Source organism: Pongo abelii, chromosome 6 (assembly GCF_028885655.2).
Source record: "Pongo abelii isolate AG06213 chromosome 6, NHGRI_mPonAbe1-v2.0_pri, whole genome shotgun sequence".
NCBI classification, from domain to species: Eukaryota; Metazoa; Chordata; class Mammalia; order Primates; family Hominidae; genus Pongo; species Pongo abelii.
This window is the reverse complement of record NC_071991.2, coordinates 126,938,640-126,958,288: the sequence shown is the minus strand read 5'-3', so window position 1 is coordinate 126,958,288 and position 19,649 is coordinate 126,938,640. Positions and strand designations below refer to the sequence as shown.

The 19,649-nt window shown below is 38.7% G+C and overlaps 1 protein-coding gene across 7 annotated transcripts in view; it reads right to left on the bottom strand.

Moving 5' to 3' along the window:
* NRF1 (nuclear respiratory factor 1) overlaps nucleotides 1-19,649 on the bottom strand; it is a 140,899-nt gene that overhangs the window by 82,092 nt on the left and 39,158 nt on the right. For 6 of the 7 annotated variants that reach the window (XM_024250202.3, XM_054559815.2, XM_054559812.2 and 3 more), the window contains exons 2-3: nucleotides 13,591-13,822; nucleotides 1,099-1,213 (exon numbers count right to left, since the gene is read on the bottom strand). In XM_024250202.3, the coding sequence (XP_024105970.1) occupies nucleotides 1,099-1,213; nucleotides 13,591-13,813 (338 nt within the window). In that variant the 5' untranslated portion in view covers nucleotides 13,814-13,822. The remainder of the gene's footprint in view (nucleotides 1-1,098; nucleotides 1,214-13,590; nucleotides 13,823-19,649) is intronic. The other variant, XM_054559813.2, reaches the window with a different exon arrangement.

Sequence of the window (19,649 nt, the reverse complement as noted above, 5' to 3'; positions counted from 1 at the left end):
ATGATGAGTTGACGTTCGAAATACATCTAGAACCTGATCACTTCTTACTTACTACCCATGATGCTGCCATGTTGGTTTTAACACACTATCATTTCTGGCCTAGATTACTATAATCACCACCTAATTGGTCTCCCTGATTCCATTCTTGTATCCCCAGAGTCTATTCTCAACACAGTAGCCTGAGTGATTCTTTAAAAATATAAGTCAGATGATACTATTGCTCTGGTCAAAAGCCTACACTGACATCTCATCTCACTCAGAGTAAGAGTCAAGCCCCTGATATTCGACTATAAGATCTCCTAGGCTGGGTGAAGTGACCCACACCTGTAATCCCAGCATTTTGGGGCTGAGGCACAAGGATCGCTTGAGGCCAGGAGTCCCAGACCAGCCTGGACAACATAGCAAGACCACATCTATCAAAAAAAAAAAAAAAAAAAAAGATCTCCTGGCATGGCTCTTCTCTACTACTCTGAACATCCTCTCATATCTCCCTGGCTGTTCCTCAAACACAACTACCACATTCACACCTCGGGGCCTTTGCTCTTGATACTCACCCTGCCTGAGATGTTCTTCCCCCCAGCATCAACATGTGTGCTCTTTCAGCATCTTCAAGTCTCTTTTCAAAGGCTGCCTTATCAAAAAGGATTTCCCAGACCATCTCCGTAAAAGAGAAAACTGACTATATCCCCCTACCTCTTGACTTTTCTATTTTCCTTACTCCACTGCATTTTTTTCCCATTGCACTTATCATCACCTGACATACTGCATATTGTTTTTTTTCTTTCCCCCTCTAGCAGGATACAAGCTCTTTAAGGCAATTTGTTTTGTTCACTCTTCCATGCCCATAGTCTACAACAATGGCTTGCACATAGCAGGCATACAACTTTTCTGAATGAATTAATGTGATATTACATATCTGTTAAATCGTTATTTCTTTGTTTTCATGTATTTAATTTTGTGAGAATACTTTTAAGTCTACATCTGTCATCAAGGAATCGAACCAAGCATCCTTGACAAACCTAATCACATATGTTCTAAGTCTGTCATCCACAGGAAGTATTTGAGGAATAGTAACAATATGGATAAGGGAGCCCTCACCGAAGCAAACGTGTTTGTTGCCTCTTCCGGATAGATGGATTAGACTCAAATACATGAGGCCGTTTCCGTTTCTTTCCTGTTGCCACAGCAGCAGCAGCGGCCATTCCCACAGGACCTGAAATAATAACGTATGTGCTGAGATTAGGCAGCTGCCTGTAAACTGTTCAAGACAGAAACAATTAAAGGTACAAAAAAGGTAGCACTGCTTTCCTAATATATTGTCGGTAAATATAGAATGGTCCTGACATTATCAATATACTTCACTATTGTTTAACATGATTCATATTATGATTTACCAATAAAACATACAATGAATCTTTTAAAAAAGCAAATGACTTACACCTCCCCACCACACACTAGTTTGAATTTTGTATAATGTTGTTTTTCTTTGGCTTTGTTTTGCCAGCATGCCCATACTGTAAAGGCAATATTCTTAGAGGTGCTAGGAAAAATTGCAGCACTGAGAGGAGAAGCTTGCCAAAATTGAAAAAATTTACAGATTTCAGTATTTACTTCTATCCCTGTACCCCTGTTTCCATTACTCCAAGACAATGCCAAGTTAAGGAAGTTGGAGATAATCACTCCATTTGGAACTCCAACAACACCTAAAGGAGTATCTGAATGAATACCATCTTAATTGAAAAAATTTTCTTCTACATCTGGGAATTGTGCCAAAAATGGAGATGTTCAACACAAGGTCAAGTTGATGAAGGCATTCTGGCAGAAAAGAGATAACTTTCCCACTCTGAGAAAATGTTAATAAAAGTTAGTCTGGCTTGCCCTGAAACTAATGTATAATGTCTTGTTTTGTCTTTTGAAGGGTAGATGGAGGGTAGACTCAAAGGAACTATTGAAGTCTCTGATTCCTGGGACCTCAACATATCAAAGACAATCTTTTTTAAAAGATATTTTACCTTTTTCCTTATTTGTGAATCTTGTAAAAGGCTTAAATAAAAATTAAATTTAATTGCTCATCTGTATATTGGCATATATATTCTAAGTGGCTCAAATAAAATAAACCTCCCTATAAACCTAAATGAACTTTTCTACATGTTGTTAGTAATATAATCAGCCTGACTTAAATAAACCCCTCTAAAGAACCTCAAAGCAAATAAAAAAATAAGCAACTGCTTTTTACCTTTCTTTCCATCATAAATAGCTGTTACAGAAAAAATTTTATTGCTGCATTTCCCAAAATTTTACTTATTTTTCAAAATTGTGGTAAGAACACTTAACATGTTTGTTATCTACTCTCTTAAAATGTAAAGTAGACAACACATCATTGCTAACTATAAGCCCAATGTTGTATGGCTATCTAGAACTTATTCCCCTTGCATCACTGAAGAGCAACTCCCCATCTGTCCCTCACCCCAGACCCTGGCAACCACCATTCTCCTCTGTTTCTATGACTATTTTAGATACCTTCTATAAGTAGAATCATGCAGTATTTGTCTTTCTATGACTGGTTTGTTTCACTTATCATAATGTCCCCAAGGTTGAACCATGTTGTCACATATGACAGCATTTCGTTGTGTTTTTAAGGGTGAATAATGTTCCATTGTACATACAGATCACATTTGCTTTAGCCATTCATCTGCTGGTGGGCATTTCGGCTATTTTCACATCTTGCTATCGTGAATAATACAACAATGAACAAGGGAGTGTGGATATCTCTTTGGGGTCCTGATTTCAATTCTGTTGGATAAATACCCAGAAGTGAGACACCAGGACCATATATGGTAGTTCTATTTTTAATTTTTTGGAGGAATCTCCATGCTGTTTTCCAGAGAGGCTGGACCACTGTACATTCCCACCTACAGTATATAAGGGTTCCAGTTGCTCTACGACCTCACTGCCACTAGTTTATATTTTTTATAATAGTTGAGCATCTAACCTGTTGGTGATTTGTATGTCTTCCTTACAGAGATGTTTATTCGAGTCCCTTGCCCATTTTTTATATTGAGTTATTTGGTTTCTTGCAGCTGAGTTGTAGGAGTCCAATATTTTATTACGAAAACTTAAAAACATATGTGCAAAGTTGAATTTTAACATCTTATTATATATATCTATCCATCTTTCTATCCATTCATCAACTCACATTGGGGTTTTTAAAATGTGTTTCAAAGCAAACTGCGAATATCAATATGATCCCCCTAAATACTTCAGCAGGCATAGCATTAGCTAGAGTTCAATATTTTATAATTTTTTTCTTTTGAGGTAAAATTTGCATATAGTGAAGTATACAAATCCAAGTATACATTCAATACATTTTAAAAATGTATGTACTCATAAAACTCAAGATCTGGCCAGGCACAGCAGCTCACACCTGTAATCTCAGCACTTTGGGAGGCTGAGGTGGGAGGATCACCTGAGGGCAGAAGTTTGAGACAAGCCTGGCCAATATGGTGAAACCCCATCTCTACTAAAAATACAAAATTAGCTGGGCATAGTGGTGCACGTCTGTAGTCCCAGCTACTCAGGAGACTGAGGCAGGAAAATCGCTTGAATTTGGGAGGCGGAGGTTGCAGTGAGCCGAGATCACTCCACTGCACTCCAGCCTGGGTGAAAGAGCAAGACTCCATCTCAAAAAAGGAGAGGAGATGGGAGGGGAAGGGAGGGGAGGGGAGGGGAAAGGAGAGGAAACTCAAGACCTATAACATCACTCCAGAAAGTCCTTTCATGTCCCTTCTCAGTCAATTCCCATCCTTACTTCTCAGCAATACTTAGAATTCTTTTTTTCACCATACATTAGAGTTTTGCCTATTCTAGAGCTTTAAATAAATGGAATCATATAGTAAGTAGTAAATCATATAGTAATACTCTTTCACTTAAAACTTCTTCACTTAGAATAATGTTTCTAGATTCATCCATGCTGCCACATGAATCAGTTGTTTTTTCCTTTTTGTTGCCAAGTAATATCCCATTGTTTGGATAAACCAGGTTGTTTATCTGTTCTTCTATCTGATGGATACTTGGACTATTTCCAGTTTTAGGCTATTGTGAATAAAGCTGCTTGATTTGATTGATTTATAAATTTAATACAGTTCAAATAAAACTCTCAACATGGGATTCTGTGGAATTTGATAAACTGATCCCAGTATTTAAATAGAAGTGCAAATGGCCAAAAATAGCCAAAACAATTCATAAGATTTTAAGAATTTGAAGGCATTCATCCTACCACATATTAATAATTATAAGGCTATACTCATTAAGGTTATATCTCCACTGATTAGAAGGATGAGATGAAATAAATAAATAAGAGCATAACTATAGTCATTAAACTAGTGTGGAACTGACTCAGGGATAGACAAATCAATGCAACTGAATTGCAGATTTCATAAACATCCTCCTGTGTCAGAAAAGACAAAAAACGGATAGGCTATTAAATATATGATGCTGGTTATCCATATGGAAAAATAATGAAATTAGATCCTTACATACAAAAATAAATTACAGGTGGATTAAAGGCCTAAATATAAAACAATAACCTCAATAAAACAATGAAAAACAAAAGAAAGCCTGTAATCCAGCACTTTGGAAGGACAAGGCAGGAGGATTGCTTGAGGCCAGGAGTTCAAGACTAGCCTCGGCACCATAGCAAGACTCCGTATCTGCAAAAAAATTTAAAACCAGGCATGGTGCTGCACACCTGAGGTCCTAGCTACTCGGAAGGCTAAGGCAGGAGGATCACTTGAGACTAAGAGTTTGAGGCTGCAGAGAACTATGATTGCATCACTGCACTCCAGCCTGGGTGACAGAGTAAGATTCTATCTCTAATAAATAAATACCTTTAAAATTGAAAATTAAAAAAATTATAATTTCTAAAATAAACTACTATAGAATATTTTATAAAGTCAGAGTTAAGAAGAATTCCTTAAACAAGATCCCCAAAGGATAAACTATAAGGTTAAAGGTTAATAAATTTCACAATAATATAAATAAAAACCTTCATGAACAAAAAAATAAATAAATGGGGGTGGGCAACAAACTGGGAGAAAATAATTACAATACATATTATTGGGAAAGGAATACAAAATATATATCAATAATTTTTACAAATTGACATGAAAAAAGACCAAAAAACTGAGTTGGGAAATGGGCAAAGGTATAAACAGGAAATAGGCAAAGAAAGAAAATTGAGACGTCAATAAAGATCCAAAATGGTGCTCTACTTTGTCTTACTGCCTGGCTGGAACCTCTAGCTCAAAAATACAAATTAAACCAACACTGAGATGCCATTTTGTACCTACCAGATCGGCAAAAATGAAAAAGACTGATAACACCGATGGTGAGAATGAGAAGCAACAGGTGCTACAGCATACTGCTTGTGGGGATGTAAATGAACAGGATTTGGAAAGACATTTAGCAATATCTAGTAAAGTTGAAAATGGACATCTTCGGCCCTCCAATTCCCCTCCTGGGTATATCCTCCAGTAGTACTTTTCAAGCTACAGCTAGTGTGACCTTTCAGTGACTCATGAGTGTATTTTTTTCTAATAAAATAGAACAGACTAGAACATATCACAGAGTATATAATCTGCAGTAGGGGTTAAGTATTATTTCATTAAAAATTGTAGTTTTGGCTATATGTGTACTCATTTATTCTGGGTCACAATGTAAAATGTATTACTGTGCTACATTGTCAAAACAGAAAAAATTACAAACAACCTGAGTATCTACCAATATGTGAAATATTCAGGCTGGATGTGGTGGCTCTCGCCTGTAATCCCAACACTTTGGGAGGCTGGGGTGGGCAGATCACTTGAGGTCAGGAGTTCGAGACCAGCCTGGCCAACATGGTAAAACCCATCTCTACTAAAAATACAAAAATTAGCCAGGCATGGTGGTGTGTGCCTCTAGTCCCAGCTACTCAGGAGGCTGAGGCAGGAGAATTGCTTGAACCCAGGAGGCAGAGGTTGCAGTGAGCCGAGATCGTGCCACTGCACTCCAGCCAGGGCAACAGAGTGAAACTCCATCTCAAAAAACAACAACAACAGAAAAAGAAATACTCAGATAATGAATGGAATACCAAATAACAGTTAAAATAAAAACAGCCACATTATCAACATGGGTGAATCTCAGAAAAATGTTGAATGAGATAAACGTATTACAGAAACATAGTATCAGAGTGATACCATTAATATAAAATTTAACACATGCACAACAATGCTAAATATTGTTTAATCATACAGACACATAATAGCAAATATAGACAAATGCAAGAGAATGACAAAGACCAAATCTAGAATACTGGTTACCCCAGTGGAGGGAGGGAGGGAAGGGAGCAGGATTAGAAAGAATTCCACTGAGAATTTCAACCATATCTGTACTTTTTATTTCTTAAAAAACATTTGATGCAAACATGTGAAAGCAGTAATAACTGACAAAGCTGGGCAGTAGGTGCACATGCATTTGTTATGTCAATCTTGATACTTCTCTGTATGATTCAAATATTCAAGTATTTTCTACTTGCTGCACAATTTACCAAAACTATCACTCTCAAGATACTAATTATGTCTATAGACCACGTGAATCTTTCTCCACTTCTTTATTAACCTATCCTTTATAATTTCAAAGAAAATGAAATAATAAATCCAATTTTGTTTAAAAAGAAGTCCTCTAGGGCTAGGCCCAGTGGCTCACGCCTGTAATCTCAACACTTTGGGAGGCCAAGGCAGGAGGATCACTTAAGCCCCGGAGTTCAAGACCAGTCCTGGGCAACATGGCAAAACGGCATGTCTGCAAAAATTTAAAAAATTAGCTGGGCATGGTGGCGTGCACCTGTCCACGAGGATGAGGTGGGAGGATCACCTGAGCCCAAGGAGGTTGAGGCTGCAGTAAGCCGTGATTGTACCACTGCACTCCAGTCTGGGCAACAGAGTGAAACCCTGTCTCAAAAAAAACCAACAACAACAACAAACAACATACTGGCGATTGATACTAAAAGAGGTCAACCAACCTGAGATATTGTTTTTATTACTTGAAGATTTCGTTTAGTTGCACTACTCATAAACTTTTTTTTTCTTGAAAATCAACAATAATCAGGGGCTGCCTGTGCTGCAGAGAATTAGAAGTGTTTCTGACGGGCAACACAATATAGTGAATGGTCATTTACCTTTTCTGGGTCACCTTTCAGATATGATGAATGCTACAGACCAGCTCCTCAGAAAAATCCCCACGCTGGTTAAGTGGAGTTGGGATTCCAACCCAGGAAGCCTGATTCCAGAGCCTGGGCAGGCAGGTAAGCTCTGTGCTCTGCTGCCTCTCGAAATTCCTTACCACACACAGCCCCTAGGCCCTGGGTGGTCTGACTCATGCCTGCCTCACAAGGCTCCAACCACACTGGCCTCCTTCCCATTTCCCATCTGCAAGTCCTTGCTTTCAACGTTTCTCAGTCTGAAATGCACTTCCCTTTGCTGACACCTAACCGCCTGTCAGTCACAACCTTCCTCCTCAGAGAAGCCTTCCCAGACCACCCAAACTAGCAGCAATCTGCTGTCCTTCTCTCTCCGTTACCTTTCCCCATTATTTTATTCAGAGCATCCAATGCTTTCTCAAATTATTTTACTTTATTATTGGTAGCTCTCCTCCACCACTGGATGAAAGCCCCTTCAGAAACAAACTCTTTTTTCCCCCCAATAAGCCTTTTGCACTCCTAAGAAGCAAACTCTTGCCTGCCTTGTACATAGTATCTACATAGGTTACATATATGTACTATACATTATAATTCCTCAATAATTGAATATTAAATGATCAAATGGTAAGTCATTTCTACCAGCTGTGTCTCACTTTCCACATGTGCCACACAAAGGGGTCAAATTAAAGTCTTTTCCTGGTCTTAACACTATGACAAAGCAGTACAGTAATACAGCAAAGCCATGTCTTAAAACCATCTTCCTTCATAGAAAAGCAGTGGACCTGGATTCATTATGTTAAGATGCCCTCTGCTGGGACACATAAGCATTTCACAAAATATATTTTACAAACAGTTCATGTGTTTTGCCACTAAGACTTATTTTTAAATTCACCACTCCGGAAATACACAGTGGACAGTAACTGACAGTAATAAAGTTGTTCTTCATTGATCTGTCTTCTTCTTCTTAAATACAGCATATATTCAAAACATGTAGTATTCTGGTCACTCCTCATCATTAATTTCTTGTCTAGCTTTTCTAAATACCTTCTAAGATCAATATCTAATACCATACCCATTCGGGCATGGTTTATATGAAGTCTTTTCACCATGGTGCTAAATGTTCAATGTAAATAGGAAAGTGAAAGATATAAGCTTTAAGTCATTTAGTAGCCCAGAAAATTTTAAAACCTTAAATTGGATTAAGATGATCCAGGATTGCTAGGGCCCTCAGGCATCTAGCAGAAGCAAACAAAAATCCTCTCTAGAGGAAGATAACATTATACTAGACCCCAAATTATTTCTAGAAATAATTTTCCAAACACAGCATCCAGTATTCATTGAAATACAATAGTACACCAAGAAAATAGCCAACGTGAACAAGAAATGACATTAACAACATGTAACAGAAACTTGAGAGAGAATTACCAGGTAAATTATAAAATTATTTGTTTAAAAGAAATTTTTTTCCACTATTGGAAACTGTTCAGTGCAAATCTGGGAGGAAACAGATGCGCACACACACACACACACACACACACACACACACACACACACGCTAGAAATTCTAAAACTGGAGAAAAAAAACACTTGGTTAGTAGTTTTGGTTAAACTATTAACAATTACCAAAATTAATAAGTCAATGAACAGATTTAGAAGCACCTTAATAAATAAAGAAAAAACAAAGAAAAGAGAACATAAAAAAGGCACCTCAAACACAGCTGATATGGTTTGGCTGTGTCCCCACCCAAATCTCATCTTGAATTGTACTCTCATAACTCCCACATGTTGTGGGAGGAACCTAGTGGGAGGTAACTGAATCATGGGGGCAGGTCTTTCCGGTGCTCTTCTTGTGATAGTGAATAAGTCTCATTAGGTCTGGGGGTTTAAAAAAAGAGGAATTCCCCTGCACAAGCTCTCTCACTCTTTGACTGCTGTTATCCATGTAAGACATGACTTGCTCCTCCTTGCCTTCTGCCATGATTGTGAGGCCTCCCCAGCCACATAGATCTGTAAGTCCACTGAAACCTCTTTTCTTCCCAGTCTTGAGTATGTCCTTATCAGCAGCGTGAAAATGGACTAATATAGTAAATTGGTACCAGGAGTGGGGTGCTGCTGAAAAGATACTTAAAAATGTGGAAGTGACTTTGGACCTGGGTAATAGGCAGGGGTTGGAACAGTTTGGAGGGCTCAAAAGAAGACGGGAAAATGTAGGAAAGTTTGGAACTTCCAAGAGACTTGATGAATGGCTTTGCCCAAAATGCTGATAGTGATATGGACAATAAAGTCCAGGTTGATGTGGTCTCAGGTGGAAATGAGAAACTTGTTGGGAACTGGAGCAAAGGTGACTCTTGTTATGTTTCAGCAAAGAGACTGGTGGCATTTTGCCCCTGCCCTAGAGATTTGTGGAACTTTGAACTTGAGAGAGATGATTTAGGGTATCTGGCAGAAGAAATTTCTAAGCAGCAAAGCATTCAAGACGTGACTTGGGTGCTGTTAAAGGCATTGTTTTATAAGGGAAGGAAAACACGAAAGTTTGGAAAATTTGCAGCCTGATAATGCAACAGAAAAGAAAATCCCATTTTCTTTTCTGAAAGAAAGTTTTGAGGAAAACTTCAAGCTGGCTGCAGAAATTTGCATAAGCAACAAGGAGACGAATGTTAATCTCCAAGACAATGGAAAAAATGTCTCCAGGGCATGTCAGAGGTCTTCACAGTAGCCCCTCCCATCAAGGCCTGAAGACCTAGGAGGTTTCAAGGGCTGGGCCCAGGGTCCCTGTGCTGTGTGCAGCCTAGGGGCTTGGTGCCCTGCATCCCAGCTGCTCCAGCTGTGGCTGAAAGGGGCCAACACAGAGCTCGGGCCATGGCTTCAGGGGTTGCAAGCCCCAAACCTTTTTAGCTTCCACAAAGGTGTTGAGCCTGCAAGTGTACAGAAGTCAAGGATTGGAGTTTGGGAACCTATGCCTGGATTTCAGAGGATGTATGAAAACGCCTAGATATCCAGGCAGAAGTTTGCTGCAGGGGCGGGGCCCTCATAGAGAACCTCTGCAAGGGCAGTGTGTAAGGGAAATGTGGGGTTGGGTCAGAGATCTCACACAGTCCCTTCTGGGGCACTGCCTAGTGGAGCTGTGAGAAGAGGGCCACTGTCCTCCAGCCCCCAGAATGGTAGATCCACCGACAGCTTGCATCTTTTGCCTGGAAAAGCCACAGACACTCAACACCAGCCCATGAAAGCAGCTGGGAGGGAGGCTGTACCCTGCAAAGCCACAGGGGGCAGAGCTGTCCAAGACCATGGGACCCCACCTCTTGTATCAGCATGACCTGGATGTGAGACATGGAATCAAAGGAGATCATTTTGGAGCTTTAAGATTTGACTGCCCTGCTGGATTTCGGACTTGCATGGGGCCTGTAGCCCTTTTATTTGGCCAATTTCTCCCATTTGGAATGCCTGTATTTACCCAATCCCTGAACCCCCACTGTATCTAGGAAATAACTAACTTGCTTTTGATTTTACAGGCTCATAGGCAGAAGGGACTTGCCTTGTCTCAGATGAGACTTTGGACTGTGGACTTTTAAGTTAATGCTGAAATGAGTTAAGACTTTGGGGGACTGTTAGAAAGGCATGATTGGTTTTGAAATGTGAGGACATGTAATTTGGGAGGGGCCAGGGGTGGAATGACATGGTTTGGCTCTATGTCCCCACTCAAATCTCATCTTGAATTGTACTCTCATAATTCTCACATGTTGTGGGAGGTAATTGAATCATAGGGGCAGATCTTTCCCATGCTGTTCTTGTGATAGTGAATAAGTCTCACAAGATCTGATGGTTTTAAAAGGAGGAGTTTCCCTGCACAAGCTCTCTCTCTTTTTGCCTGCTGTCATCCACGTAAGATGTGACTTGCTCTTCCTTGCCTTCCACCATGATTGTGAGGCCTCCCTAGCCAGGTGGAACTGTAAGTCCATTAAAACCTCTTTCTTCCCAGTCTTGGGTATCTCTTATCAGCAGCATGAAAACGGACTAATACAACAGCTAAAGAAGAAAATCACAAGCTGAAAGACAGAAGAAACTACACAGAAAGATGATACATACAGAACAGATGGTAACAGACATACAAGTGAGGAAGACTAACATAAGTAACTGGAACCATGGAATGAAAAGAGATGGAATGCAGCAGAAGCAAAATCTCGTGGCTAAAATTTCCGGGAGAGGGGGCAGGCCATGTGGGAGATAATCTTTGAAAGAGTAGCAGTTAGAATGAAATAGCTGAATTCTCAATAGCAACAATGGAACCCAGAAGACAGTGGAACAGTAACTTCAACATGAGGAAAGAATAACCACCAAGCTAGAATTCCATACTCAGTGAAAACATCCTTCAAGGCTGAAGTTTAAGTAAAAACATTCATAGACAAGCAAAAATAGAACTTGTTACTAGCAGATCCATGTTAAAGCAAATACTAAATGGTGTCTTTAGGCGGAAGAAAAACAATCTCAGGAGACCAGTTGGAGATGCAGGAAAAAAAATGAACATTATTTTTTAAATAAAAATATTGTTCGCTGGATGTGGTGGCTCACGCCTATAATCCCAGCATTCTGGGAGGCCGAGGTGGGTGGATCACCTGAGGTCAGGAGTTCAAGACCGGCCTGGCCAACAGGGTGAAACCCCATCTCTACTAAAAACACAAAAATTAGCTGGGCATGGTGGCACAAACCTGTAATCCCAGCTACTCAGGAGGCTGAGACAGGAGAGCTGCTCCAACCCAGGAGGCAGAAGCTGCCGTGAGCCAAGACTGTGCCACTGCCACTGCACTCCAGCCTGGGCGACAGAGTAAGACTCCATCTCAAAAAAAAAAAGTCCTGTGGTGTTTAAAATACAGTTGTCCCTTCAAATCCTCGTGAGATTGCTTCTAGCATCTTGATGTGCCGATGCTCAAGTCCCTGATATAAAATGGTGTAGTATTTGCACATGACCTATTCACGTCCTTCTGTATCATCTCTAGGTTACTAATACTAATATTATAATACCTAATACAGTGTAAATGCTATACAAATAGTTGTTATATTGTATTGGCCTTTTATTTGTATTATTTTTAATTGTTATATTGTTACTTTTATTTTTTTTTTCCTAATACTTTTGATCAAAATTGGTTGAATGTGCAGATGTGGAGCCCACAGATAAAGAGAGCCAACTGTATACCAAAAATGAATACAAAGGACAACAATAGCATATAGGATGGGCGCATGAAATGCAAGTGTTCTAAGAAGTTTGTATTATCCCTGTAGAGGTTAAAAGTTCCAAGTACATACAACTTTTTGCTTTTCCTTTTTTTTTTTCAACTGGATACAGGCTCTCACTCTGTCACTCACGCTGTAGTGCAGTGGTGTAATCATAGCTCACTGCACCCTCAAACACCTGGGCTCAAGCGATCAGTCATCCCACCACAACCTCCCAAGTAGTTGGGACTAGGGAACACGTCACTACACCCAGCTAATTTTTTTTTGGTAGAGATGGGATCGCACTACATTGCCCAGGCTGGTCTCAAACTCCTGGGCTCAAGTGATCCTCCCACCTTGGCCTCCCAAAGTGCTGGGATTACAGGTGTGAGCCACTGAGCCTAGTCAACATAAGACACTGATAAATAAAGGATGTATGTTACAATTTCTACAGGTATTGATAATAGTAAAAGCTTATAACTTTCAAACTAACAAGAAAAAAATGAAAAAATACAAAATTTTCAATCACTACAAAAGAAAACGCCAAGAAAGAGAAAAGTAAACAGAACAGGTAGGGCAAAGAGGAAGCATATAGAAAAGAAGGTAAATTTAAATCTAAATATGTGTCAGTGATTCTGTTTAATGTAATTGGAATAAATGCTTCAGTTTAAAGCCAAAACATAGGCAGAATAGATGAAAAAATAAAACCAAAGCCATAACACTGATAGTAAGTGATTCCAGACCTTAAGTCTCAGTATAATACAGGCTCAAGTTATAACTGCAAGGCTTAAAAAAATTGTGATGAAGACCAGGCATGGTAACTCACACCCATAATGCCAATAATTTAGGAGGCCGAGGCAGAAGGATCGCTTAAGCCCAGGACTTTGAGGCCAGCCTGGGTAACAAAGTGACATTTCTGTCTCTACAAAATATACAAAAATTAGTCAGATGTGGTGGTACACATCAGCAGTCCCAGCTACTCCAGAGGCTGAGATGGGAGAATCACCTGAACCCAGAAGATCAAGGCTGCAGTGAATCATGATTGTGCCACTGCACCCCAGCCTGAGCAACAGAGTGAGACACTGTCTCTAAAAAAAAAAAAAAAAAAAAAAAAATTAAAGAAGAGCTTCTAATCCAAACAACATTACCTGCAGCTGCCAGATGAGCTGTCACCTCATCAGCTGCTGTGGAGTTGAGTATATCTGAGTCATCATAAGAGGTGTCCTCGGGAGAAGAAGGCGAGTCTTCATCAGCACTCAGCATACTGTGCTCGGTGTAAGTAGCCACATGGACCTGCTGCACTTGCTGGGCCACTGCATGTGCTTCTATGGTAGCCATATGTTCAGTTTGGGTCACTCCGTGTTCCTCCATGAAGTTCTACTGTCAGACAAAAGAGAAAAAGAACAGGATTCAGTGTGTAATATAACACAATGTTTAAACTAAGAGATATTTTCTTCAAGAGCAGAGGAACCTTGACAAACTTCCAATTTCACTACTTACCGTGCTACACCAAGTCACAGGAAATGGGAAGCACCATTCAAATGTGACATAAAAATGACAGAGTGGTGTTTCTTACGTGAAACCATTTTGATGGAAATTCGCTGTACTAATTTTATACCTCAGATCACAAAACAATGGATACCCTTAATAATAAAAAGACATTCAAATATAACAATAAAAACATACTTAAGATACCTCAGTGACTAGCATTTGGCCTTGTGAACATAAAAACACTTAGTAAATAAGTGAAATACTTAACATTTTCTTTGTATGTCAAAGACAAGTGAGAGTCAAATAACTTTTTTCCCAAAAATTCAAATTGGTCTTTCTGCTTATAAAACTGCTTCTTGAGGGCATGGCGGCAAGTGCCTGTAGTCCCAGCACTTTGAGAGGCCCAGGCAGGTGGATCATCTGAGGTCAGGAGTTCGAGACCAGCCTGGCCAACATGGCAAAACCCTGTCTCTATTAAAAATACAAAAAAATTAGCCAGGCGTGGTGGCAGGCGCCTGTAATCCCAGCTACTTGGGAGGCTGAGGCAGGAGAAGTGCTTGAACCCGGGAGGCAGAGGTTGTGCCATTGTACTCCAGCCTGGGAGACAGAGCAAGACTCTGTCTCAAAAACAAACACCCCCCCCCCCAAAAAAAACCAAAAAACTGTGCTTCTTGTAGACCCCAAAATGATACAGTAATGTATAAAGCAGTAAGGTTAAAAGTTGGCTCTCCTATTACACTTATAATCTCCACTCCCCCCTACCCCAGAAGTTCATTATTTTTGAAAAATAAATTTGGAGCCATACATGTATAGATTTAAAATAAAAACAGGTTCATATTATACATATTGTTCGTCTTTTTCATATTACAATATATCTGGACATTGTTACATGTCAAAACATACAGATCTACCATATCTTTTTCCAACAGCTGTATAATACTTTATTATATGCATGTGTCATAATTTATATAACCAGTCACCTGCTGATAAAATATGCTGCCAAGTTTTTGCTATTATAAAATAAACATCAATGCAGTATAAAATATGTCCTTGTATATAAAATTTTTCATATTAGTTCCTCAAAAAAAATCAAAAATAGAAGTACCACATGATCCAGCTATTCCACTTGTGGATATATATGTCCAGAAGAAACTGAAAGTAGGATCTTAAATAGACATCTGTACACCCATGTTCATAGCAGCTTTATTTGCAACAGCCAAAATGTGGAAGCAACCCAAGTGACCATCGATTAATGCATGGGTAAAAAAAAATGTGGTATATACATACCACTTATTATTCAGTCTTAAAAAGGAAGAAAATGCTAATTAGAAAGAGAGGAATTTCCTCAACCTGATAAAGAACAGCTACAAAAAACCTACTATTAACATCATAATGTGAAAAACTAGAAGCTTTCCCATTAAGATTAGGAAGAAGGCTGGGCGAGGTGGCTCACGCCTGTAATCCCAGCACTTTGGGAGGCTGAGGCAGGTGTATCACCTGAGGTAAGGAGTTCGGGACCAGCCTGGCCAACATGGAAAAACTCTGTCTCTACTAAAAATATAAAAATTAGCCAGGTGTGGTGGTACACATCTGTAATCCCAGCTACTCAGGAGGCTGAGGCAGAAGAATCGCTTGAACCCAGAAGGTGGAGGTTGCAGTGAGCTGAGATCATGCCACTACGCTCCAGCCTGGGTGACACAGCAACGGCGGGACTCTGTCTCAAAAAAAAAAAAAAAAATCAGGAAGAAGACAAGGAAATCTCCTCTCACCACTTCTTTTTAACATTGTACTAGAAGTCCTAACTAATGCAATAAGATTTTTAAAAAGAAGTAAAGGGTACCCTGATTGGGAAGGAAGAAATAGAACTGTCTTTCTTCATAGATGACATGATTGTTGATGTAGAAAATCCAAAATAATCAATAAAAAAAACTCCTGGTAAGTAAGTAATTACAGCAAGGTTGCAGGGACAAGGTTAATTGTTTTCCTAAACACTAGAAATGAATAAGTGGAATCTGAAATCAAAAACACAATACCATTTACATTTGCACCACCAAAAAGTGAAATACTGAGTAAGGTATAAATCTAACAAAATATGTACAAGATCTATATAAAAAAACACAAAACTCTGATGAAAATAATCAAATAAAAACTAAATAAAGAGAGATATTCCATGTTCACGCATAGGAAGACACAATACTGTCAAGATGTCAGTTCTTCCAACCTGATCTCTAGATTCAACATTGTCCCAATCAAAATCCCAGCAAGTTATTTTGTGGATATCAACATGTAAAGTTTACATGTAAAGTTTCCATGTAAAGTTTACATGGACAGGCAAAAGACCCAGAACAGCCAAAGAAAATATTGAAAGAACAAAATCAGAAGACTGATACCACACAACTTTAAGACTTACCATAAACCTACAGTAATCAAGATAGTATGGTATTGGTGAAACACCAGAGAAATAGACCAATGTAATGGAAGAGAAGGTCCAGAAATAGACCCACATAAATACAGCCAGCTGATCTCTGAGAAAGGAGCAAAGGCAATACATTAGTTTGGCAAAGTTAGTCTTTTCAATGAATGGTGCTGGAACAAGTGGACAGTCACACATCAAAAAAATGAAATCTAGACACAGACCTTCACAAAAACTGATACAAAATGGATCATAAACCGAAATGTAAAATGCAAAACCATAAAACTCCTATAAGATAACATAGGAGAAAATCTAGTTGACCTTGGGTATGGCAATGACTTTTAAGATACAATGCCAAAGGCGCAATCCATAAAAGCAAAAAATCGATAAGCTGGACTTCATTAAAACAAGAAACTTCTGCCCTGTGAAAGACACTGCCAAAAGAATGAGAAGACAGGACATAGACAGGGAGGAAATATTTGTAAAAGATGAATCAGAAGGATTGTTATCCAAAATAAGGAATTCTTAAAAACTCAACAATAAGAAAATGAACCCAATTAAAAAAAGGGCAAAACACCTGAAGAGATCTCACCAAGGAAGATATATAGATGGTAAATTAAGCATATGAAAAGATGCTCAACATCATATGTCATGGGAGAATTACAAATTAAAACAGTGAGATATCACTACGCATCTATTTAAATATCTAAAACTCAAAACACTGCCAACACCAAACGCTGTTGAGGATGTGGAGCAACAGGAACTCTCTTTCACTGCCGGTGGGAATGCAACATAGTACAGCCACTTTGGAAGACAGTGTGGCAGTCTGTTATAAAATTAAACATACTCTTACCATACAATCCAGCAATTACACGCCTTTGTATTTATCCAAAGGAGCTGAAAACTTACATCCACATAAAAACCTGCACATGGATGTTTATCATTTTATTCGTAATTGCCCAAACTTGGAAGCACCAAAATGTCCTTCCATAGATGAATGGATAAATAAACTGTGGTACATCCAGACAATAGAATATCATTCAGCACTAAAAAGAAATGAGCTTTCAAGCTATGAGAAAATGTAGAAGCAGCTTAAATGCATATTGCTAAGTGAAAAAAGCCAATCTGAAAAGGCTACACACTTATGATTCCAATTACATGGCCTTCTGGAAAAGCAAAACTATGGGGATGGTAAAAAGATTAGAAGTTGCCAGGGATTAGGGGGAAGGGAGGGATGAACAGGTGGAGCATTTTCAGGGCAGTGAAACTACTCTGTATGATACAATAATCGTGGATATGGGTTATACATTTGTTCAAATCCATAGAATGTACAATACCATGAGGGAACCCTAATGTAAACTATGGACTTTGGGTAATAATGATGTGTCAATGTGGGCTCATCAATTGGAACCAAATGTACCACTCTGGTGCAGGATGTTGATAGTGGTGGAGGCTATGCAAGTGTAAGGGAGAGAAGCATATGGGAATTATCTGTATCTTCCACTCAATTTTGCTGTGAACTTAAAACTGCTATAAAAAAAAAAGTTTTATTTAAAACCAGTTTTTAAAAAAAGGAAATTCTGACTCATGTTACAACATGGATTAACCTTGAGGATATTCTGCTCAGTGAAATAAGCCAACCACAAAAAAGAACAAATACTGTATGATTCTACTTATGTGAGGCACCTAGAGTAGTCAAATTCATAGAGACAGAAAGTAGACTAGTAGTTGCCAGGGGCTGGGAGTACAGAGTTTCGGTTCTGCAAGATAAAGAGTTCTGGAGACTGGTTGCACAACAGTGTGAATGTACTTAACACTACTGAACTATATGCCGAAAAATGATTATGATGGTAAATTTATTGTTATGTATATTTTACAACTAACTTTTTAAAATTACCCTATATACCAGTGTAATTTCTGTGCAAAGAAGTGACTAATCTGGCTGGGCGCGGTGGCTCATGCCTGTAATCCCAGCACTTTGGGAGGCCAAGGCAGGCGGATCACAAGGTCAGGAGATCGAGACCATCCTGGCTAACATGGTGAAACCCTATCTCTACTAAAAAAATACAAAAAATTAGCCGGGAGTGGTGGTGGGCGCCTGCAGTCCCAGCTACTCGGAAGGCTGAGGTAGGAGAATAGCGTGAACCCGGAAGGCAGAGCTTGCAGTGAGCTGAGATGCGCCACTGCACTTCAGCCTGGGTGACAGAGCGAGACTCTGTCTCAAAAAAATAAATAAATAAAAATAAATTTAAAAAAAGGAAGAAGAAGTGACTAATCTTACAGGAGAATAATATAACCAGCCTGTATTATCTTTATTAAAAATCTTGTATATTATTTGATTATTTTAAAAAATAAATTCTTTTAAGAATAATAAACTCTTGAAGGTAAATTGCTGGGTCAAAAGGCATATATATTTTAAATTTTGATGTATATTGAAAAGCTGAGTGCTTCAGTTGTACACTAACACTATCTCTACTTGTATTAATACAAACCCACACGAACACATATACACATTTAAAATTTAACTATCATGTAACAGTATACAGCACTACACATCTGGAGTTTAACAAAAAATGTCAACCATATAGATATAGAAATATGACCTCTATGGCTGCATGTAAAAGAACATAATTATTTATTTATGTAAAATTTTTCTCTTATTTTGTCCTACTCTACTATAGAAGTCTTTCTCCATCTTAAGATCTTCTGATTCTAAAATCCTTTGTTCCTCTGAGTAACTGCTCTCTTAAACTAATCCTGCTATGTCTTCATTCTTTAGGTGATTTGTTTCTATGTAGATAATCAAATTTTCAATTTTCTGAGGTCTTTGAAAACACAGTAAAATGTGAACATTTGGAAAATCTGGGTAAAGGGTACATGAGAATTCTTTGTACTATTCTTGCAACTTTTCCCAAAGTCTGAAATTATGGCAAAATTAGAAAGGAATTTTTAAGCTACCTGATAAGCTATCCTTCCACATCCTGTTTTATGTGAGTTTCAGAATATCCACGGGAATATATCCTAGCTCCCAGATTTGTACTAATCTAAAACAATTTAACACACTAAGTCACACAATTGAATATAATATATGAGAGAAAGATACCGTTAAAATGCTGTTTTTCCATCCATTTCACTGTTCTTCGAGACAAACTGTTTAGGGCATTTTAGAATTCTGGGTACTTCAGAATTATTTTTAAATGATTTGGGATTAGATGGCACCTAACTGCTTTTCAAAGGGATTTGTAGGCTATGCACTTGGCATAATGGATTTCAATTCTTTGCTCCAGAATGCCGTTCACAGCA